At 36.8% G+C, this 25,385-nt stretch overlaps 1 protein-coding gene across 3 annotated transcripts in view; it reads left to right on the forward strand.

Moving 5' to 3' along the window:
* EIPR1 (EARP complex and GARP complex interacting protein 1) overlaps window positions 1-25,385 on the forward strand; it is a 91,770-nt gene that overhangs the window by 3,909 nt on the left and 62,476 nt on the right. For all 3 annotated transcript variants that reach the window (XM_005487224.4, XM_005487225.4, XM_026793590.2), the window contains exons 2-3: window positions 4,751-4,834; window positions 9,670-9,802. In XM_005487224.4, the coding sequence (XP_005487281.1) occupies window positions 4,751-4,834; window positions 9,670-9,802 (217 nt within the window). The remainder of the gene's footprint in view (window positions 1-4,750; window positions 4,835-9,669; window positions 9,803-25,385) is intronic.

Consider the following 25,385-nt stretch of genomic DNA (forward strand, 5'->3'; position numbering starts at 1 on the left):
TTCTAGCTTTTGTGTCAGTTCTCTTTCTTCTCTAAGATTACTTGCCTCATGAGTGCCAATCCTCTATATTTTAAGCCTTTGTGGTTTAAAGTGTTCATAAAGGAACAAAAGTAGGTAAGTGGCAAAGCTCTCTTAACTAATCCCCCAAAGATCTTCATAATGCATGAAGTGAAACAGTTGGAAAGTATTTTTTAGGACCCTTAAGCAATTAGTAGGCTCTTCCTACTGTTAGGTGTGGTTCAGAATAATGACAATATAAAGATACAGGCAGGTGAACTTGAAGGAACTTTTACAGGATGATTGTTACCTTCATGAGAAATGAATGAGTTTTCTGAGGATGATTGTGCTATGCAGGCCTCTGTGCACATTGCATTCTTCACTGTGAGGGTTTACAGAATCTGTCAATCTTTGGAATAAGGTCAATGCACTAAATACATTGGTGGTGGGAATTCTTGTGCTGTGAGAGACTTGGGGAAAACAGCTGTCTGAGAGCATTGAAGGTCACCTGGGCATGTGTGCTGCCAACCTGATAGTCACTGATAGTCACTGCAGCTTATTAGAGTCACTGAGAGAGTCTCCTACTGTGGTGGGAGAAACAAGGCTGTCTTACCTAAGTAAAAATCAAAGTCAACTTACTTGAAAATTGAAATTGTGCCAGAATGCAAAAATAACATTCATGACATTAGCAGCCTGGGGCTTGTCTGGGGGAGCAGGGAACTTGTATTCTGCCTCCAGAATGAGGCATCAGCAAATCCAGCTCCTCACCCCACGTAGCAGTACACTAGTCCTGGTTTTCAGCATATGCAGATGGCCAAATATCTTTAAATTCAAATTTAGGGATTTCAAGCCAATACTGTATCCTTACATTGTGCATTGTAAGTTCATGATTTGTTAGTACAGATTGATTTGATTGTATGAATTTCAAATGATGCCTGGTTTCAAGAATATTTTTTGTTTGTATTAAATGTAATAGAAATAGTCAAGTGTTGGGGTGTGTATGTTTTCTTGTTTGTTAATACCAAACCAGTGCAATGCATCAGCACAACAACATGTGTTGAGCAAGTACTTTTTTGTCTATTAATGCCCTAAATAGTAACAGTCAAATTAACAAAACAAACAAACAAAAAACCAAACAACAACTTTGTGCATTTGGCTGCTATTTCAGAAGATGTTGAGGAGTGAAAATTTTGCAGAAGAAATTATGAACAAAGTGTAGAGAATCGGTGCATTGCAGTTCCATAATGGTCCTAGTTTAAACCAACCTTCTTCACCCTTTTGAGGTTTGCCATTGTGTTCTTCGGGATCATCTCTTGTTGTTGTCAAGTACAATAGATTCTTTTTGTCCAGGGTTTTTATTTTTCTGCCGGTGGCCTAAACTGTCAAGGGCAAGGTAGAAGGTGATCTTTGCCCACCATCACACTGAGCATAGTGTAGGCATAGACATGATGCCCAGTCTCCAGTTAATTTTACCTGCATTCTGCTACAATGATAGTTGTTTCTTTTGCTTTATCTTGATACTACTTTGTCATGCTTGTGTTCTAAATGCCCTGTGCATGTGCATTTACTGTAGTGGATTTGCAGTTAAGTTGTTGTCCTGTTTTGTGAAACTGCTTGCTTTAAACTATGCACATTTCCTGATAGGCTGTTGATAAGTATATCTGGACGTGTAGCCAAAAAGTTCTTTGTGGTTCACAGTGTTTTAAACTTTTCTTGCAAATATTTTTTTCCTACAGTTAGGCTTTCTTTAAAAATGAAATGATGTATTTGCGTAGATTGTTGCATTGTCTAGCACTGTCAGTTAGGTGGGATGTTGAGAGCATGTGTAAGGATTACTTGCTAACTTACTGCTTGTGTCTCTCAGATGTGTATTCTGATTATTTTCTAAGCTTTGTGCCAGTTTTTTCAGTAAGTAATAGTCTAATACCTTGGGTAGAATCCTAAAATGGTTTGGGTTGGAACACACCTTAAAGATCCTCCAGTTCCAATCCCTAGACCAGGTTGTTCAGAGCTCCCTCCAGCTGAGTCTTGAGCTCCAGGGATGGGGAGTCCACAGCCTCTCTGGGCAACCTGTTCAGTGCCCTACCACTCTCACAGTAAAGAATTATTTTTTTTAATATCCGGTCTAAACCTGCCTTCCTTCAGCTTAAGGCCCTTGTCCTGTCACCATGTGCCCATGTGAAAAGCCCCTTTCCACATAAGCTCAGTAGTAAACTCTTTTTGGGCTATATACAGTTCTGTGTTCTGTGGGTGCAGACTTAGAAAAATAATAATTTCCACTGGTTTAGATTAATCACTATTCATTTTACTACACTTTTTTGCTTATTTTCTATCTATAAGCTGCAGTCAAGGTAGGATGCTTTATGAAAGGTTCTATTTGCAACCTGCTCTGATGAGATGACAAAGTTAAGGCACTTTACTTGATCTTGACAGCACTCTGGATTCAGCCGTATTGTTCATTATAAGGATTATTTGGTGTCTTCATCTGTTGAAACAACTTTTTCTCTCCAAGTAACTCAGAGTAGACAAAATTACACATATCTTTGTGCAGGAGACAAGTGAAAGTTAATTGTTCTGATATTGATATTATGAATCAGACTTTCTAATTTATGAAAGCTTGGCGAGTTTGAATTTTGTATCCTGTGTATGGATGTTGCTGGGGGTTTTTGGTCAGGGAATAAACAATGGTATTTCTTCTTGTAAAATATGTCTAAATATTTTTTTCTTGTGGCCTTTTTTTTCTTTCTGCAAAATGGAAAATTATTTTAAGGAAAAGCTAGAGTAGCTGATTACATAAATGTTACTATGTATTTACATAAGTTTATTTTGGGCATAAAGTTTATCTCCAACTTTATGCATTTTTGAAAGCAGCTTGACCAGACCTACTTGAAAAGCTTTGAAAGGGCTGGAGACCTCTTTTAGTTCTTTATTTCTTTAAAGGTCCTGGAGGTCTCTACTTCTCTTTGATGTAAAGAAACAACAGAAGCTTCTTTGATTGAGGCGATACATAGCTGTTGGCTCATTTCTAGTGTTTTCTCAAAATAATTCAAAGCAGGTCTTTTAAATGAAAAGAAATGCTTGCAAAGATCTGCAAATGTAAATTCTGTTAAAGACAAAAGGTTTTCTGCAATCATCTTGGTGGACTTAAGTTGTGTCTGTCAATCAGGAACACTCTGGTCTTGTTGTAGATGAGTGCTGCATAAATAAGAAAGTAAAGCAGATTGGTATGGATTCACACTGCAGATCTTTGATCTGTATGAGTATTTTGAACACAAACTACTCATTATTTCTCTGTTTCTTTTTTTTTCCACTATATAGATATTATAAATGTAGGTGTAGCACTAATATCTTGTTACTGATAAGCTTGTTGCATTTTTAAACTTTTTATGCTCCATCTTACACAAAATATTACACTGTTTAAATTACACATTTCAGATACCAAGAAAGAAATATCTGCTCGATACAAATCCTCCTGAGATTATTCCAAAAAATTAGTTTTTCCTTATTGCTGCTGCTGGACAATGCAGTGGCTTTGCTTTATTTAAGAAAAGTCAAATATCTTTAATTTGCTTTTCTAGAATTAATTTGCTCTAAATTTGGGCATTGGGACCTAATATATTGCAGATATTCCCTTCCAAGCCTTTAGGCATCTTTTTAGTATCAATTTGAAAATAAGTTTCAAATAGAATGATATTGAAGTGTTTCTGAGTCTGAGGGTAACAAGCTGCACAACCGGATGGCAGTAAGAAGGGCCATTCAGCAGTTACCTGAATCCTTCATCAGTATTTGCTTGAAATATTTGCCTTAGTGTCTGGAGAGATCGGAGCTATTATATGCCAAATAGGATGTGAATTGCAGAGATATATTTTTAGACTAAAAAAAAATCATATTGAACAATAGTATTAAGGGTATCTTTTGCATGGAGAAATAGCAGATATTCCTCACAATATATAGTTGATAAAAATGCCTTTGAGTATTAGTTTACCTTCTATTTACTCAAAATTATCTGAGAATCTCTGCTACTGACTAGTGCAAACTAGTGACTGTGGTTTTAGCTCAAGCTGTGCTTTGTTTATCAGTGTCTCCCATGGCCCTTAACTGCTTTGTTTTGCTTCTTTCACGACTGTGGTTGGTGTAAGTTGAAGAAGCAAGGCAGAGACTCTAGCAATGCCATTAACATAATACAACAAAGAAATAACATTATGACAACAGTTTTAAAGTTAAATAACAAATTACTTCTCCCATCATTCAGACAATTCTTATCTCTAATGGGCTTCAGCAGAAAAGAGGAGGCTTGTTTTTTAATTTGCTTCTAAACATGGTGGTTAATGGTGAGAAAAAAAATAATTTTTACATTGGCTTATTCAACCCAAGTGGTGTGAAAACTCTTGTAAAACCGCTTCTTCCTTGGATAGCATATTGTTTTTAACAATAGTTAAAAATTGTCCACTGTTCTAAAGGATTTTTTCAGATGATAAAGGAAAATTAGTTTGGGAGAGATGCTGCATTTGATGTTATCTCTGTTATAATGAAGATCAGGTAATGTATTTAGCACCTGTGTTCCTCAATCCTCACAAGTATGAGAAATTGCACAAAAAATGTATTAAGCAAAATGGGCATAAAGGTCAAGAAAGTCTGCCATTTGTAAGAATGTAATGCTTAAAATGACAATTTATATAGAAGTTTCAAGATTTTTGCTGAAATTAACGGATTTTATTAATTGTACTTTTCTAATGGCTTTCTTCTTCCCTAGGCACGAGCTTTAACACCTCAGACAGCAGAAACAGATGCAATAAGATTTTTGGTTGGAACACAGTCTCTTAGATATGATAATCAGGTAATTTTTCTGTCAAATATCAGTTGTAATTTTTACCGCTTTTTGTAACATTGTTCTGGTATCATCCCTCTTCCTTTCCTGTTGAGTAAGAGCATTGATAGTCAAGTTGAAGACCTCTGTTGGTAGAATGTAAAGTTATTGATAGGAAATGAAGGTGAATGAAAGCTGTGTATACTTTCTGAATATCATATCCCTCTTCTAAGTTGTATGATTAAATCAGATTGGTTTAGTAAAGAAACTGCCATAATTTTGTTGATTTAAATCTATAGATGCTCTGGAACTATCTTTAAATCCCTGAAGAGATGCAAAGTAAAACAAAATTCTTTAGGCCTTAATTGCTTCTAATGGGACACTCGGTACATGCACAGTTCAATGTACATGTTGCTTCATAAACTAGATTTTTCAATATTCATTATTGGAAATCAGCTGTGTCCTTCCTGATCATTCAAACAATTCAAATTAAAATTTGAGTGACTTTCATGGCTCAGTTTCTGTAGGGCTGTTTCTTCTGAGGTTAAGTCTTTGAGCCATAATTATACAGCATATTTAATTTTTGTGACTGAATTTCAGTAGAAATCATACTGAAACAAGTTCTTGAGGCTGAAAGGGTTAGAAGGCAGTGCTGAGTGCAGGTGGCAAGGCTTGTGTGGCAGGAGAGCTGCAGGGGTGGCTCTGAGAAGAGGCCGGGGTTGTCTGTGCCAGACACGGCTGGTTCCAGTGAATCCTCTTCAGGACACAGGTGAGTCAGTCTCCCATGAAGGCCCTGTGCTGAAGCAGAGGAACAGAGTGAGATGGGAAGAGCATCAGAGGGAAAACACCCATAACCACCACTGCCCCACATCCCCCTGCCCCACTTGAAAGGATCAGAGGAGTCTGGGTTGAAGTCCAGCCTGGAAAGTGGGGGAGGGAAGGTACTTTTGTATTTGAACTGCCGATGAACTAATTCCTTCACTCAAGTCAAGTCTGTTTTGCCCAGAAAATTAGTTAGTTAGTGGCCTCCCTGTCTGTAGCTTGCACATAAATTGTCTCATTCCTATTCTTCCTGGTTTCTCCCCATCTTTCCTGGGGAGAGCAGGTGTCTGGGTGGGAGTCTGTTAGCCAAGGCTGACATAGACCCACCACAAAAGTCCCTGGCATTGAATGGACCAACTCTTTGAAAATGGGCTACACAGAATCACTTGGAACTACAGCTTTGGGACATGTCAGCTGTCAATTCCCAATTTGAATTCATTACTCAATGATAAGACTGGATGAGACTCAAGAAAAGTTATTCCGAGCATAAGGGGGTGAAGTATTCAGTTTATTTCCATTTCAAGTAATACTTGGAGTATTACTTGAAATGGAAAGGAATAACAAAATAAATGGCAGACACACTTAGTTAAAATTAAAAGTTCAATGCACACAGTTATATTTTTGATTGTGCTGTCTCTTGCTCTTCAGATATTTGGTATAATGTGGGTTTTTTTTACTGTTATTTCTGTGATGGTCTTACAGCCTGCTCAACTAATTAAATCCTGATACAAAATTGATGTAGAAGAGTGGTTCTCACCAGTTGATTGCCAACAGATCTTAAATAATTTAAATTTTCTGATTTTGAAGTATATGCTATGTATTTTGGAAATGTTTGCATGTGTTTCAACTTTGAGTATGCTTTTCTTTCTCCAGTGAATAACATTAACAATAGAAATGGAGGACAATTTCTAGTGTATTCACAAATGTTTGGAGGTTATTGGCCTTTAGCTGTGCCTCAGGCCATCATTTCTTCTCAGCTAGTTCCTCAATCCCCAAGAAGTGCCCTAGGCTCAGCTCATTATAACTTAATTCAGCACTAGGTTCTCTACATTTACTTAAAAACTTTTTTAGTTACCTGACCAAATTATGAGCTTTTCTTGCAACACTTAATACTTTACTAAGTCCTGCACAGCAAGAGGTTTTATCATGTGCAGATTATTTCTTCCCTTCTGGTCATGGGCAGGTATAGTGCAAATGAAAGAGCAATAATTTTACAGCTGGCATGATAACTTTTGCCTCATTGAGGTATATTGCTGTATAAAGTAATTTTAGGTATTCATAGAATATATTTTAGGTGAAACTATTTTCCTATTAATACTAGTATTTCAAAGGAAAGGAAAGTTTTTATAAGATTTTGCATTAGGTTAGTGTTTGACATATTAATAGTGTATAGGACTTGGCATTTGGTCCTCATAACATGCTGCAAATGGTTTAAGGAGTAGCACTGTGTTCTGTACAGTGTACTGTGTTCTGTACAGTGTACTTCTGGAATTCTTGTCCTCAGTACTTTCATTGTTGCTAAACTTTGTGTTTATTGTACCCATTGGAAATATCCAAGTATGTAATTTATTCTTTCCTCATCTCATTGTCAGAACTCTTCAAGTTATTTTCAGTCTTGTATCTTAGAACTTAAAGTACTTATTTTCATGATTTATGTAGTGCATTGCATCTGCTGTACTCAGCACCTCAAACCTTGTGTTCAGTTCTGGGCTCCTCGCTGCAATGAAGGCTTTGAGGTGCTGGAGTGTGTCCAGAGAAGGGCGATGGAGGTGGTGATGGGTCTGGAGCACAGCTGTTCTGAGGAGCAGCTGAGGGAGCTGCGGTTCTTCAGTCTGGAGAAAAGGAGGGGTGGGGGGGTCTTATCACTGTCTGCAGCTACCTGAGGTTGTGCCAGGTGGGGGTCGGTCTCTTCTCCCAGCCGGGAGATGGGGCAGGTGAGAAAAAATAGCCAAATAGCCTTAAGTTACACCAGGAGAAGTTTAAGCTGGATTTTAGGAAAAAATGTTTTCATGGAAAGGGTTTTAAAGCATTGGAAAAGACTGCCTAGGAAAGTGATGGAATCATCGTCCCTGGAAGAGCTCAAAATGTTTGAATATGGCACTTGAGGACATGGTTTAATGGTGTACATGGTGGTGTACAGTATTAGGTATTCAAATACTGTCTATGAAATTTCTGTTGTCCTTAGTATTTAGTGACTATTCCATATATCATGTATTCAAATCAATAGGAAGATTCTTAGCGAAAAAAACATTGGAGGAACTTCTGCAGTTCTTTTTGTTGTGCTGATCAACTTATTATGGTAGGTAGTGTTCATTGGCTGGCCTTGCTGTGAAAGCTGTCATTTTTCAACTCACAAAATGTAAACAATACTGCTGCATAAGAATTAAATTTCATATTTCCCAAAAATCTCAGTCTGGGCCTTTCATGAGCTTCCTTGTGTTCCACCACTTTTGAGCTGTCCATGTTGTCAGCTGAATCAGAAACGTAACAGCAGACAGAGATGGGTTATCTGTGCCTTCAAATCGCTGGGGTAAAGAGCACTGCCTTATGTGCTGAGTGATTTACAACCTGGTTATTGTGGGAAGAGATGTGTGTGGCTGTAGGAAATGGGGTTTACATTTATGGTTCACTTTCTCGGGTGAGAAACTTGGCCTGAGTTGCCAAAGGAGACTCCAAACAAAAGCAAGGTATGAGGTTAAACTGATCTTTTTTGTCACTCTAGGATGGACATGCACTTGTTAGGGTAGATGGAAGGTGGTCTGATTCTTAAATAGATTCCTAGGTTCAAAGGAGTGAATGAAGTCTCAAAAGACAATTTGCTGATCAACTGCAGAGGCAGTTCTATGCCTGGGATGACAAAATGGAAGAATAATATAGGTGATGTGATGCAGGCTTATATTTGAAGGAGTTTCTGATGACTGTTTGAACAGTAAAATAAAAGGTAATGTGTAAACTCATCCCCTTAAAAACAATAGTGTTAAGATGAAGTTGAGACCTATATTGCAACTTCTGTGTTTTAATAAGATCATCTGCATTTCTGCATAGCTGAGAGTTTTGCAGTGAATCAGTAGTTAACTTAGTTAACTTGATTCAGTCATGATGATAGGATAACTCTTGGCTTTTTTCCCCCTCTTCATTGTTCACCCAACTTTGAAAATTAATTTTTAATGAGGATACAGTTCTTCAAAATTTGTGAGTCTTCTAAATTTATTTTCCACTGTTGAGCTTAGGGGAATTAGTACCATGACTAAAGTTCCTTCTGTACATTATGCCAGGCTAAAATCTTCCTAAATTCCTTGTATTTCTCCAGCAACTATAGAAGAACAGCTGACTAAAAAAAGGGAGGGAAAAATGGTAGACCTATTAAAAAACCCCCAAAACATAGCAAAAAAACCTGCAACAAACAAAAATTAAAATAATGAAAAACAAACTTCGTTCTGTCTTTTAAAAATATTGTCTGTATATTTAAATAATATTGTTGTTCTTCATCTTTTAGTACTTTGTTTCCATATAGTATGAAATGAGTAGATTTGTGTCTTGATAGTGATATGTGACTGCTAAAGTGAACTGTCAAAGTTTCTTACTGAGTGTAAAGTACTTGCTTCAAGAAGAGTCCTTTCCCTCTCTCTCTCCTTCTTTCTTTGTAGGTGATTCGAATTATATGATTTGGATACAGAATTGGTGCAGACATTTAGACTAAGGATTGTAATGTTGTTATTTTTGTTTATTGCTATAAGAAGCATTGAATTGTAATATGTGGCTTATTTACTATTAGCCATAAAATGAAAAATCACCTTCAGGCTTTATCTTGAAAATTGAGAATAAGCATGGTATTTCCTCAAACAGGGAAATTGCTTGTGTTTTTCTAAAAAAGTTAATCCTGCATGAAATCAATGATATAGTAAATTGTTATTATAACAATTAATTAAAGTAGATATCGGTTATAAAAATCTCATTAAATTGTTCCGTGTAGTCATTGTGTATAATTAAGACCCACAGGAAAACATTTGAAACCCTAATGTTGTATTTTATTGTATTTGCAGATTCACATCATAGATTTTGATGATGAAAATAACATTATAAACAAAAATGTTCTTCTTCATCAAGTGGGTGAAATTTGGCACATTAGTACAAGTCCTGCTGACAAAGGTGTACTTGCAACCTGCTACAATAAAAGTAAGTCCTTTTTCAATAAGCCCAAGTTGTACAAATGCTTTGATATTTTTGAATGTGTCAAGTTGAAACCTCTAGCTAGGTGTAGACACTTTCAGTTGGAATGACCAACACAAGCATTTCTAAGAAAATCTGCAAAATTTAATTATATCTCATTTGTGTCATGTCCTTCAATTATCTTGGTTAGAAGTCCACTTCTGTGTTCATGTTAAGAAAAGCAGCAAAATGAGCCTTATGTTTGACTAATGAATGCAAAGCATGGCAAATAAAATATATTCCTGTTACTTTAAGCATAATTTTTATTGATGTTTGCTTTTAAAAGTGCAAGTAAATGTCTTTCAAAATGTGCTGGTATCAAGCTTTACTTAAAACTGCAGATGAAGTTTGTATATAATGTTATTTTTCATATTTGAAATGCAGGTATGCCTACAGAGGGCTACAGCTTCTTATCTAAATATTTCCTCAGTAGGAATGTTCCTTGTCTAACCTTACCATAAGTGCACACAGCTATTGAGATTAAGGGTCTCTGTGCAATTCCTGAGTGAGGCAGGTGTGAAGATTTTGTCATGAGGCTTGAGAAATCCACTTGCATCACTCAGGGAAGGGGCTGATTTTTCTCTCTGGCAAGAAATCTGAGGTGTCAATTGAAATAAATATTATTTCATCCAGTCAGTATTCATCTGTTCTTTCATGGAAATGCAGTCCAAGAGTATAACAATTACAGAGTTCGTTTCAGTCTTTGTACATTGGTGAACAGCTGTGGTTATGTGTGTTCCTGCTGTTCACCCTTCTGATTATATTAGGGAGAGGATTCCAGGATTGCCTAGTTCTCCTGAGTCTTTTGGATTGAAAGAAAACTGCTAAAATTTGAATTTATTTCACAAATCTTAGGTGATTTTTAAAAAAACAATGATAGTAGATAAGTTAAGTAGGTTTTTCCATTGAAATTACTTTGGGCATTTTGAGAGCCTTTCTGTGAGATTTCCAAATTCCTTTATTGGACCTAATAAATCACATGAATGTTTTCTATTCCAGATTATTTGTGTTCTAGATTTAGTTTATCTGATTTCTTAATATTAAGCTCTATTGTTTAGTCTTCATGCATCTTATTTTAGAATTATCAGCCATTAACTTTCTGCAGAAAACAAGTTCTCATTCTCAAATGGTGATTACTGTCTCTAAATAGCAGTGTATAGAACTGAGAGCACACAGTGTGAGGTTCTGTAATAAGGAATACTGAGTTCTGCAGACAACTTATTTCAAGTAGTAATGCAACCAAATTAAGCAATCGAAACCTTTACAACTCTTAATGTAGTGCATTTCTTTGTTGTTTTAAAAAGACTCAACTCATTTTCTAATTGAACTGCAAGTCAAATGAGGTGATGCTTTCAGGAATAGCTGTCAGTATTATGCCCATCCCTTGTGTCTGGGCCCAGTACTTTTGTCAAGACTTGAACGTTGTTGAAACTGGGAGATCAAAGAAATGTGAGATGTGTCCATTATTAATAGGTGTTTTTTGAAGTTGCTTAAAGAAGTGATAAAATGTGGCATTGAAGAGACGAGAATTACGTACATTTTCCATTTCCTAGCTCACTGAATGAGCTAATGGAATAGGGTGAAATTTCCTTTTCTGTATTGGGAAAGGTACTGTGTTTTCTTTTACTCTTGCATATTTGCAAAGAGTTATCATAACTGATGTATTAAAAAAGATGTTGTAGGTGCAGATAGGTGTCCTGATTTTGATTTTTGTTAGGAGGAATTTGCTTTTTATATAGGAAGTTTGGAGAATATAAATTTCTTTTTTCAAATGCAGAGAAAATCTGTCCGTGGTATCCAGTTGTTATCATCCCCTGTTATTGAGACATTGAGACTCTTATTTATTTTTTACTTGACTACTTGATAGTAAATACTACTGCCTGAAAGTCACCAGCAATCTTGCTCTGTTTTGAAATACAAATGAGGTGCTGGTTTGCTTCTCTTTTTTCATGAGGGAATAAAACTTAGCAAAATAATGTAATATGCAAAGCTTTTTGTTAATTTCTTCTGAGTGCTCTGAGAATTCTGCATGAGAAATGGGTGGTGTGTGCATTCAGCTGATACACAATGGGGCAAGGTTCAAACAGAAAGTTTAAGCCATCTCTATCTTTGAGAAGAGTGCTGGTGTAATGATGCTCGGAAGTTTTTACAACTCTGGTTGAGAGATGCCTTGAATTGATATACCAGAAGTCTTAATCAAGACTCTAAAAATCCTCTTATGTGGGGAAGTTCCTACATTTGATTTAGTTTTATTGTTGCTGTTTTGTTGGTTTTTTTTTTTATTTCAAAGACAGTATTTTAACTACTTCTAAAAAATCCCACACCATCATGCTTAGATCTGAAGGTTTTTCCCATGTTTGTGGATGTAAACGTGTATGGGTTGTTTTCTCCTGAAACGTGTGGGTAGGAAACCTCCTTTAGAAGTAGAAACAATCTAATCTTGTCACTCTCTGGGAGCATGATTTTTTTTTCCTCCTGCCTTCATGGATATGTGAAATACTTTTACTTGTCCTTGACTTATAAGTGGAAGAGGCATAAAGAGGTAGAATTTAAAATGTATTTATTATTTATTACACCTAATGAAGAACAAAGTCATGTACTTATAAGTCATAATAGCTATGCTTCTATGTCAATAAAAAATAATTTGCTTGTTGTCCACTAGATTATTTTCTTTAAGTGCTTACTTTTGATAAAATTATATTTTTTGCCCCTAAAGGACTAAACTTGCCGCAACCATAATTCACTCATTGTTTTGAGATGAACTTTTGCTTTTAGAAGCTCTCAGCAAAATATGTCAGAAGCGCCAAGTATAGCACATTTCCATGACTGGATGCAGGCTCCCCACTCATATTTTTGGCTTTACTGCCTTTTTACATGAAGTCCATCAGAATATTTACTGACATTGATTCTGCATATCTTTAAATTCTATGATTTCAAGAAAAGAATGTCCCCCTAAAAAGTAAAAATAAGATGGCTCATCTTCTTGTTCACAAGAAGTCACAGGAAAATTTAAATCCTTGCTGAATATGTAACTTGGGAACTATATTCTCTAAACAGTCAGTAAAGTTAAATGAAAGGGTGATCTGTATTCTTTGCTCAAGATATTTTACTAGAGTATCAATGTATAACTAGGTTTTGAAAAGGAAAATACCTTTCTGACTCTAAAGACAAAATGAAGTAAACAGTCTTTTTTTGTTAGCATCAGTGTTTACAACTGTCTAATCTTGATATTGAAAACATACAAGGCTTTATTAATGATGCATTCTCAATTATGACATTAACATAACTATGACATTAACTCAAATATGACATTAACGTAATTGTTCCAGTGGCATTGGAACAATTGTGTCTTTGGATATTAACCAGAAATTCCATTTTCTAGGATGTTTTGTCTTAATGTAAAGAAAAAATTGTGGAACTGTCTCCCCTCATGCCCCTCCTAATGCACACACTTCAAAAATACTGACCTAATCACATAATTACAAAGGGAGAACTTATTAGACTCAGTTCCTGCCTCAACTGTAGTGGTTCCCACCCTCACTGATCATGAATATGCCACTCAGAAAATTTTATACTGTTATGACTGATATCATAGGAAGATGATTTTATTCTCAAGTGTTAGGTTTACTAGTTATGTATAATCTTGTCCCACCCCAGAAAAGATCAGGAATTTGCTATGCTGGTGGCACAGCAGTTGTCTGTGCTACACATTTTTAATTCACTCACCAATATTTTGTGCTAGAAATCTATTAAGACCATTCTGGTGCAACTAACATTGCTCAGAGACAGAATGTGTCTTCAGGAGACACTGAGAAGTAGCTCCTCTTTTTGCAAATGTGTTTGGCAGCTAATTGATGTTGTGAGAATTAGGAATGTTATATTTTATCATAGATTCCCTAGGTGAAGAGAGAAAGTGCATAAATATATGAAAGAAACTAAGTATAAGAGGAGAAAAAAAGGATTATAGTCTGCATATCTCAGGGGCAGGGGAAGAAGGCTTTGTAAAATTAATATCTGAGGTATCCAGAAGAACTCAAACACTATTAGTTTCGTGACATGTTGATGCATCATTTTTCTCTTCTACTACAGCAAATCAACTGAATTAAAACAGGGGTGTGGTGTTTTTGGTTTTTTTTCCTCTTAAAGAGAATGATTGTTACTGACAGCTTTAAAGTAGATAAAAATCAAGGGGAGAAATTAATTTGGTAGTCTTATTGCTTTAGAAGTTAGATTGTTCATGTTCAGTATGAGACAGATTAGGTCTTAAAAAAAAAACTAAAAGGTTGGATTCTTGAGAGAACAGTGCAATTTAGGGATGTTGTTTGGACGATGATAATAAAAGTGACTATAAGATAGAGTGCTACAGTTGCATTGTAATTTGTTTAATGCCTAATCCCTGAAAATTTGCCTATGATATTTACTAATATTCTAAAGTTATGTTCAACAAAGCTGAAATCATATCATTTGCTTTACAGTAGCCCAGAATTAAAATGGAGGATGCTGCATTTAGTGCAAAATCTCTGTCAGAACAATTCTAGGAACTTTACACCTTTCTTCTTTTTACTGATGTGGTTAGTTGTAGTCAGTTGACTGTTCTCTTTTTATTACTTTTATTAAATTAAAATTGGACAGATGTGGCACTTGTAAAAAGTGAATAAGAAAGGTGACAAAGCAATTAAGGAGATCATAGCATTTCTTAGTAGAAATCCACACTTAAATATCAGAAAAGAAGAATTATGGGGTGGGTTTGAGGGTCAAGAATGTACCCTTCAAATAATGATATGAACCAAGGAGAATGATGGTACACTAAATATAGGAAGTTTAAAAATTCAGATAAATTAGTCTTCAAGAAGTTGGTAACTAACCAAGCACTGTCTTCAACTGCTAAGGGGAAAATCATTTCACGCATGTATTCCCCTACTCCAAGTTTGAAAGGAGCTTGCTTCATTATTCAGAAGAGCATCCTAGCCTACTCTAGGATAATTTTTTCATTGTGAAAAGGTGAAATGACAAAACCCTGTAATTTACACTAAAGGGGAGTATCTTGGAAACAGATCTCAGTGGAGATCTGACAAAGTGCTAGACTCCATTGGAAAATTATCTGTATACAGTCTCAATAGTGCTCAAGTTTCAGGCTATAGGAGGGGAATTCAGAAAGCCATTTCATAGACTTTCAATAATGTTCTGAGGCAACAAGAAATACCAGCAGTCAATGGGCTAGGGTGTGTTTAATAATTTTTGTATGTAAAGTATGTGATGGAAGCCTTAGCTCTAGAAATAGCCGAAAAAATTTGGATCCCTGCATTGATGCAATGATTAATATGATGTTGGGTAATACTTGGAAATATATTGATGATACCCATTTTGTCACTCCAGTTTGTCATACACTGTTATGAGATGTTTGAAAAATTTCCAAGTTAGGTGGTTTTGCAGTGGTGGGTGCAGATTTTATGTGAGTTCAGGGGCTGGGGGAGTCATGCCTTGAATTTGCTTTGTTTAATACAGAACTTATTTTTAATCTGTTGCCTTGTTTATACAACCCTCCCTGTCTCTCACCTGCTGTTTTGGGATGCTGTTAAAATGGAGGCAGACTACTTCCTGGTGGACTTATAAACTTCAGCTACATCATTAAAGTAATGGGCAATTCAGAGGGATTTTCTGTAAGCTGTTTGAAGAGTTCCACAGCCATTTGCCAGTTTGCCAGCAATGGATGGCTTCTTTTTGAGTGAGTCTTGGATCGGGTCTCTGTGGACCGGAATACTAAGTAGAAAGGTTGAAGCGAATGATCATGGTGATGAATTTGGGGAAAGCTGTCATTCTAAAATAATGTTTTATAAATGTAATTATAGCTTATACAGCATTATTTTCAAAATCTGAATATAGCTTTCATTATATCCTAGAAGGTAGAATTAACCCCCAGATTTGTGCATTGCTCTGAGATACAGATGAATCTATTTAGCATGTCAGCAAAGAAACTAGTGGTTTGTTTGAATTATGATACTGTGTAATGGCCAGCTACTTGGGTAGTTACTGTGTTCTGTTACATGTTCTACAGAAACTGAGCAATGGTAAAATTGTTTGGGAAGTCAAGGGTTAAGGCAAACTGCTGGTGGGTTTGCATGACGTGATGGGGAAATAAAGGGGAGGAAATAGAAAAATGATCCAGACTGAAAACTCTGCATAGGTGGAAAATAGTTTGCCTGCTGAATCTCCAGTTGGCCCTTGGTAGTGGTCTCCATTACTGCAAAGGTGAATTTTTGGGATGTGATTGCATGCAGCTACCCTGGGTGCAGGAGAAAGATGTGCTTGGAGGGGCGAGAGTGAAGGACCATGTCTCACAGCATAATTGTGACAATTGTACTGTTGCTGTCACCTGTCTAATAGGGGAAATACTTACTGAAAGACAAAGTGAGGAAATTAAGGCAATGGTAGGGTTGGAGAAATAAGGAGATCCCAAAAACAGCTAAGGGATATGTGAAAACACGAAGAAGTGTGACGTGGTAAAATAGCTTTTGGGCAGTCAGTCAGTGGGAGGCTTGAGAAATGTTAGAGATAACACCCTTAGGTGTTAGCAGAGATTGTCTGTCCATAAAAAAAACTACTGTTGTGGTTAAATGTCTGCATGTTTTGGTTTTTGATTAGCATTTCTCTTGTTTTGCATTTTGTTTCTTCTTTATCTGTGGCAACTTCTGCTATATTCCTGTTTTTCTTCCTTTCTGTGGCATTTACTGAAAGGATTGGTGAAATAATTTGCCAAGATGTTAGATCCATATTGTTGGATCTAACTTTTAGTTTTGTTCCTGTTAGATGAACAGCGGTCTAGAGGCTTCAGCTTCTCTTTTAGCTGTTTTAAACTGTGCCAGCGAACTAAACAGAATGGTTATGCTGATTGTATGCAATTGTAAATTGGGTTGCAAGGGTATTTTCACAACCATGAGAATACTTTTTATGTTGAAAACATGAATTGAAAACCTGAAAATTAGTATGTCACAGTATAGGTGATAAAAATAACAGCATTAAAGTCTGATGTTTGGAATGATTTACTCTAATGATGTCAGGTAGGGTGGAAACTGATGTGAAAAGTGTGTGTGAGAGCTGTATCAACACTGAAAACAATTTAAGAAAACAAGCCTTACCTGCTAGTTTGTGAGGGATAGAACCTGCTGGCTGTGCAAGTCTTAATGTTGAATAATCAGGTTTTGCTATCAATTAGCTGCATGTTTGTTGGGTTTTTTTTGGTTTTGTTTTTATTTGATTGGTTGGTCATTGTTTTTTTACAGCAACATTGCTACAATGAAATTTTTTGCTGGAAATTGTAACCTGTAGAGTAAAATAAATAATCTCAGGATATTAGACTATTGTAAGGTTATATATGTATTCTAATAACTTGGAACCATGGCATATGCATCAATACATGTATAACCTTACAATAGAGCCATGGCATTGATCTAGGGGCTGACTTGCAGTAGTGCCTACTGTTAAACTGTGAGGGTGCTCCCTGAGCAGCTTTGGTGTGGGCCAAGTTACAGACAATGATGCCCAGATGTAGTCCAAGAAATTCATGAGTAGTTGGAGTGTAGCCTCCTTCTTTTAACTTAGCCTCCAAAAATTTTCATTTGATTGTGCTTTCTGGCCTCAGGGCTGTACCTGACATTATTTTAAGCAAGTTGCCAAAAAAAAAAAACAAATACCTGTCATAGTTCTCCATTGCAGACTTCTGTAAAATACAGAGACTGTTTTGGAGAATGTATTGAAGAGAAACATGCAAGTACTTCAGAAATTAGAGAAAAAGATTTCAGAAAAAGATGTGATAAAGGTGTATATGAAATAAATTATGGTATGAAGATCTGGTCAAGAATTTCTGTTCTGATGATCTCAATAATACGCTGATCCTGTTGTGTGGCTTATTCCACAAAATTGAGTAATTGTTTTAGAGCTAATTTCAGCCTTCTAGAGAAGAGGATATTTTGAAACAGTTATCCTTTTTTGTATAGCATTTTTACGGTGTATGGTGCTCAGGGTGGTTTTGTTGTGATAAAGATTAGTAGGTGTTGTGGAGGTTCTTAAAGAATCTTGATGAATTAAAGTGAAAGCTTCATGCTGCTCAATTTGAAGAGAATGTTTAATTACTGGGTATTAGGTGCACGCACTCATTGAAGCAAAATTAAGTTTCTAGCAGTGATAATTTCCTTAATTCATACTAGTTCTTTCTTCTGAAGAAGGCACTACTTTTCTGTCTGCTTTCAGGTACCAAATGCTGAATCAGATCATGAGCTGGAGTTGTTTGCCAGCTTGGTGATTTCTGACTTCATAGAAAGGCTTATCAGGTTTTCCTGGGGCTGTGAAACAATCACTTCTCTTTTATTCTCAGTGCCCTTCGTAAGGATGCTGATGGTTTGCTGACTTCCTCATCTACTGCTGCACACAAGACCCAGAAAACTGTCAGTCTTGATATAAAGAGCTTTTTCCTGAACTGTAACTACCACTTTAGAGTGGTAATTACATCATGTTGGGATGGCTTGAACTGTTTTTCTCTGCATGCATTAACTAACTTTTGTAAACAGAAGAGCTCATCTTTTGAGTCCTCCTCTTATCACCTTTTCCATGGCATGAAATTACCTGAAACTGTCAGGTCTGCAAGACAAGGTACTTGACACTGTTACTCTAGTAATGCTTTTTGAGGAGCCCACAGTGGAATGCTTCCTCTGGTTTTAACTTTGGCCTTTCAGATAAATCTTTGTTTTAAATCCATGAGATAAAGCTAGATTAATTCCTTTCACTAGGAAGAGGTAAAACTAAATTTAAAAACATAATTAGTAAGTTTCTATGTTGTTGTCATCTTTTGCATTTCTACTTGCCTCTGCTTCTCCTAAGAATTCAAATTCTTATTCAAATCTATGGAAGCATATGTGGAAACACATTTATTGTTGTCCCTGTTCAAATGTATTTTTAAACTCCTACAAAATTAGGTTCTGCACTTGTGTTTCATGTAGGGACATATAAGGCCACCAGAGGGCAAAAGGAAGTGAGACTGGACGAAGCTGTCACCTGCAAATTTCCACATGCAGGCAGGCATGTGTGTACACACATCCTGGTTTTCACTTTGATTCTTTCAAACAAGATAGGTGCCCTGGTGCAGTGGTTATATAGCTTGCATTTCTGGATTCAGAGCATACAAACACAAAACTGGTATTTAATTTTGTTGAAAATAATTTGCCTTTAAAATCCATTATTTCAAAACAATAAATCTACAATGAGTTATGGCTGCCTGGTGCATTGCACTTACACCCAGTGAACTCATGTATTAAAAAAAAATACTTTCTGTAGAGAAGATTGATCAGTAAGGATACTGGAAATAATGCTGCTGGTGATGCTTCATCTGCTTCGTATTGAAGGCATCAGGTGACACTTTTGCCTTGCTGTAATGAAAGCACTCTGTGTAGGGAAATCATTGGTACAGCCATGGGATATGCTACAGTCATTAAAATGGGCATGGAAGTGGAATGTGTCTTTAAGTATTCCCTCTTCTCAGCAGTGGTGGTAGGATGTACAGAAGATTTATTCCCATGGTTTGAAAGAAGAAATAAATGTCCTAATGTTCTTTTAATGTTTTTTTTTCCCTAGGAATTCTAGCTGTTATATGTAATTTGAGTGTTTCTTTACAAGTAGTTTGCAGTAAGCTTTCAAATGAAGTGGTTGCCTGTCTGATCCACGTGATGAAAAAAGCTACACGAGTGATGAACAGCTTGAGAAATTGTTCCATGTTAATTCTGTTCAAATTTGAAGGCCTCTGTGCATAGATGTGCATTGTGTTTTGTCCAGGTGAGAGGTAACATAGCTGTCATATCATAGTCTGTGCTATAATCTCACTTGCAGGTAAGGCTGCTGTAGGTAGCTCAGTAGTGCCTCAGCCAGTGTGCAAGAGCAGATGCACAGTGAAAAGTGTAAGAGCTGGGGGACCATGGACCATGTATAATATAATTAACTTGAAGCATAGATCCTTTTTATCCCTTGATTTAGGATCTCATCTTTATTTGACAGTGATTATCAGGATAATTGCAACATTTTTTGTATGAAGCAAAAGAAAATGAGTGTCAGAAGAGGGAGGAGAGAAAATGACAGAAATTCAAGTATAACAGAATGGTCATGATATTGAAAAGAGTGCTTTAAATGCAGAAAGTGGATAAAATGCTTCTGAATTAGTGCTGTCATTGAGGGATAATCTCTTGAATTATCAGACTGCTCTCTCACGGTTAGAAGGTTTAATTCTCTTCCCCCTTTTAAATTATTTTTCCGCTTAGAACAAAAGAAGTGTTTTTCTGTCTCTAATTCAAAATAGTTTTTAAACTCTATTTTCAAATATTGATATCCACTAATATAGAAGACTGCAAGAGAATGTATTTTTTACCATCTCCAGTCAATGCTATTGTTACAGTAAATAACATTTTGCAGAAACATGTAAATTCTTAGAGTTTGTGTTTAGGCATCCTTGTGCAACAATTTTGTTGCATAAGTGAAAGTTAAAGGCTTGCTTTTCTCTGTATTAGGCTAGTTTTGTATTAGATTTCAGAGTTATTCCCAAATAATGCAAGTGAAGCCAAGTATACTCTGCAAGTTCCTTCCAGTAAATGTTAAGACATTTTGCAACCTCACTCTTTTTGCATTCCATGTTTTGAGATGTTCTTTCTACCATGAAAAGGTAGCCTGCTTTCATTTTCCATTATCCAATCCTTCTTGGAAAGCTGGAGAGGCCAAGGGAGAATCTCTTGCTTCATACCATTAAGAGAATGATAAAGATTTTTTCTTATTTCGTCTTTTTTTTTCCCCTCTTGCTGACTTACCACCATCACAATTCAAGTGCTAGTAATATCTTAAATAGTTATAAAAATGATACATTTTTATAAAGTAGCAAATCTTGAGTTATTGTAGTTATATGATGACATAAATTCTGTAGCATATTCTATTATCTGCATATCCTCTTATGAAGCCATGTTAAAATGTTTTGAGAACTATTTTAGTTTGGGACTTTTCTCCTGATTCTAGGTGATAGTTTGCAGCCTTAATTCCTTTGTTGGTATGGGGTAGGTGTTTTTATGTGTGTGTCATCAAGCAAGCATCAATGTTTCTAACCATTAGACATAAAACTTAGGACATTTCTGCTACTGCAGCAATTTGAGTGACAGCTAAGGGAAGTATGAGAATTTGAGGGTAATATTTTTGTCTTTTTTGATATTGTGAAGACTATTTTGCAGCTCAGCATAGTTTTATAATATCCACTGTGGGTGCACATGCCATCTAGTAGACTAACAGCACTTCACCACTGTTCCTTATGCTCAAATTGCTGTCACCATGACCTTCAGGGCCCTTTCTGCAGTGCATTGTTGAACTTTGAGGTACCTGTTGGTTTGTTTTTCCAGCCTGTTTCTGTCCCTCTGATGTTCCCTGAGGTCATTAATGAAGATGCTGAACAGTGCTGACCACACTGCCAGCTCCTGAGACATACCAGTAGTGACTGGCTCCAGATGACTTTTATGCCACTGACCACAACCCTTTGAGAATTACAGTTCAACCAGTTTTGAGCCCAACCCTCCTGTTCTTCAGTTTGTATATGAGGATGTTGTTAAAGGTAAAGAACATCAACTGCTTTCCCCATTTTTACCAAGACTGTTTTTAATTTAATTTTCACTGCAGAATGCAATCATATTTGTCAGACATGAGGTCTGACATGTCCTTCATAAATCTCTACTGAGTAGTCCCCGTCACCTCATGTTTAGAAGTGTTTTTCAGATTCTCTTGGTCTGTCACCTTCCTGGGGACTAAGGAGAGACTGACTAGTGTATAGATCCTTCTTGCTCATCTTAAATATAGGAATGCCATTTACTTTCTCCAAGTCCTTAGGAACCTCTCTCCAGCACCATGACCTTTTAGAGTTAATTGAAACTGGCCTCATAAATATGTTGGCCACTCCTCAGTTCTTGTACTAGGATCCAATTTCTTTAAATAGTCCCGAACTTGACTTTTCCACTGGTCTTGGCAGCCTGGGATCCCTCAATCCTGAGGATAGCCAAGACCTGTCTACTAGACACTGAACTTATTAAAGTCCTACACAAGGACAAAGGAAACTCCTTCTCATTGTCAGAAGATGGTGTTATCCTTTGCTTCATCCTTCTAGCAGACACCAGCTGCATTTTGCCACTTTGGTCTACATTCTAATCCTAAACCATAATCTCTCATTTGAGCTGGCAGCTCCATGCACTCTAGTTGCTGACGTTTATAAAGGTGATTGTCCCCTCTCAGCTTCCTGATCCATCCCTCCTAAAGATCCATACCTCCAATCCCAGTGAGATTGTACACACCACTAAGACTCTGTATTTGATATAAACATAAGGGGTACTTGGTCAAAGGAATTGTATCCCATCCCTGAGCTGAAGGTTTGACTGCCAAGGTATTTCTGGGTTTGTATCTATTTGGTTATGTTTTCATAATTGCTTTTCTTAGATTATAAGCCTTTTAGGAAGGAACTATATATCTTTCTCCACTTGAGTTCAATAAAAAAATGCCATGACGTTTCTCTCCTGTCACTGTTTCTGAGGTGTAAACAAATGAGAACTGCGTAGTTATTAGCAGCCAACTAATAACATGATGTGTTGTTTGAATGCCCCAAGTTGAGACAACTACTGACTAGAGCAGGGCAATATTTAGTCTTTTTCTTTGGACTTTTTGGATGTGCTAGTTGTTGATATCTTGAACTAAGAAAAATCCCAACCACAACTTACTCTTGTATTAGTAAAAATACCTTTCTTATTGTAGCACTTGTAACTGTCCTAATGAACAGAAAACTGAGTGTATCTCAAAATAATGTATCTAGATAGTAGTTGTTTATAATTGTTTTCTTCTACTAATTTTCTTTGATGTGTGAGCACATCTGGAAGCTAGATACCCAAATTTTCTAGTTAATGTAAAGATACAAGCAGATTATGATTCCAAGATCTAAGCTTTGAATCTCAGGTTATTGCTGGGAGAAATTTTCTGTGTGTTGATTGTGGCCACACATCTGAATTTCTATTGAGGGGAAGTACCAAGTGGAGACCATGGAAGGCTGATGTAAGGGGTGATGAACCTACCTTTTCCAGTTCAGCTAGTGGTTACAACTTGGTTTGTCAAGCTTGAGGCAGCCAGGTAAACTGCTCGTATTGGATGGAGTGGCATTTGTCCTGCTTGAGGCAGACTTACTGCAAAAGTTATATTTGTCTTTGGAACTCCTAAGAAGTAAAATGGGAATGCCTGAGGTTTTATAGATGTACTCTTGAATATGTAACTGTGTATTAAGGTGCCCAGTTCAGCAGGGGAGTGAATGATCTGCAGTTCCCATCATCTTGTTAAGGAGTACACTTTTTAGGACTTTGAAATATGAAGTGGGAATTTAAGTGTATTGGTTTCATTTCACCTTATCTCATTGACAGCTGCCATGGTACCTCCATGAGACAACTGTTGTGTGTGTTAAAGTAGCAATGTGGACAACGCTGTTCAGCTCTGCTCGCCTTTGTGATGATAGAAGTCAACATGTAAATGTCCCTCATTAAGTTTTATTGGTGTACTCTGTGCTTTCCTCAGCACAGAGTTAAATCTCAAAAATGATTTTATATGGCTAGCCAACTCCTTTTTGCTTGTGTGGTTCTCGCAGCTTTTACATTATTGCTCCCAAATGCTGCCTGAAGAGCAGAGTTCAGCTCGCTGGTCTAGCGATGGTTGCAGTTCTTCGCTTGGGCTGTCCCCGTATGGCAGAGTTCCCAAAGTGCCATCAGTAAATTTTGACCTCCCTCGAACAGATGTATGTCTGCAGAGGATATCAGCAAAAAAGATCTGTGCTGAAACATTGTCTCAAATCGCCTTGGGATAGCATAAGAAGCATCAGACTATTTAAAAGTGCAGTTATGCCTTTTCCAATTTGGCTGCCTGCTTTCTGCACACTGTCTCCTGTTCTTCCATAGAAAATGATGGGTTTACCTGTCTCTCCATGTCATAACCCGTGTCTTTGCACACTCTTGGATCGTTCTAGCTGCATTAGTGTGCAGCAGGCAGGTTTTCAAAACTTCCTTGGACATCTGTATGTATAATGCAAACATACATAACTGTTAGGATAAAGAGTGAGCTGCTGTGTTTCCATGTTTTGTGGGTTTGTTTTGTTTTTGTTTTGTTTTGTTTGGTGGGTTTTTTTGAAAATCAATGTCTGGTTTTTGGTAGCTAAAAAGTGTATTTAAATTATGGAAAGAAAAATTAAACTCCTTGTGGCTTGTTATTCCTACATATATCTCACCCTCTGTATTTCAGAAAAAAATGTAAAATCAAGGAATACACAGGCTTTTAGAACAAAAGATGAAGTTATTAACTCAGAAAACAAATGGTCTATTTTCCATCTTTTTTTGCTTGTGAAGGACATGATGTTGAATAAACAGAATACAGTTCATTTTTAAATTAATTGATTAAAAATGCTGAAAGGCATATTGTTTTTAAAATAAAATATGCATACCTTGGTAATTTTGCTCTTATTTCTTAATTCTATTAAACTTGAAGAAGCATGTTCACATTGATTGATAAGGAAGAGTGCTGACTGTTTGTCAGTGGAAGGGAGGAGGGTTCTGAGTGCTAGCTGCTTGTTCCTGTCATACTGAGAGCACTAATGGGCACCAGCTGGGCTGTAGCTATAGCAGCTTCACCACTTCAGCCTCACACAGCACGAGCTGCTGTGGCAATGCTGCAGAAGGGCCTCCTGTGCAGATTTAGGAAGTACACACTTCAGTTGTTGTTCCCTGGGCAACAGAATAACTGCAGACAGCTGGCTTTGCACCACCTGAGCTGATCAAAGAGCAAACCCTGTCAGGCGCTGATACTTCAGCTCCCCCAGCTTTAGTGTGAATGTCTGCAGGCAGTGATGTAGGAAGCACTGTCATTCAGGTTTCAAGGTTAAACACAGGGGAATGAAGTAGAGTGACAGCAAAAAGTAATATGAAAACATTGCTCCTGTAGATAGTGCAGTCAGGTGTGTATAGCTATTGGTGATCAAGAATTAACTTTAAAATATTAAATTACTGATGTACATATGAAATATCTTTTAGAATTAATCAGAAAGAGACTGGGAGGCTAGCAATAATTGTCTTGAATTTCGGGAGAAGGAAGAACAACCAAGGCTGATAGATCGTGTTTTTCATTAAGAAAGACCATAAAGAATGATTGAACATAAAGATTAAAGTAGTATGTAAACTGATATGGCTGTGAAGAACCTATATCTGGTTTGCTGGAAGCTTCTGACAGGTCAGGACTGCAGCAGCATGGTGGGCTTTATTCAGCAAGCGATGCCAGAAGCATGAAAGGTGAATGACTAAGCATTAGTGAACTGTAACATTGTCCATTGTGGACTGTATAATTGGGATTAAGGATTGAATATGTTGGATGAGAGTGGAGGGGTAGGAGGGGCAGGTGGTTGTCTGTAAATGTCCCCTGAACTCTTTTCTTGTACTTCCTTTATATTATAGTAATATCCACTTAACCC

This window comes from Zonotrichia albicollis, chromosome 3 (genome assembly GCF_047830755.1).
Source record: "Zonotrichia albicollis isolate bZonAlb1 chromosome 3, bZonAlb1.hap1, whole genome shotgun sequence".
NCBI lineage: Eukaryota > Metazoa > Chordata > Aves > Passeriformes > Passerellidae > Zonotrichia > Zonotrichia albicollis.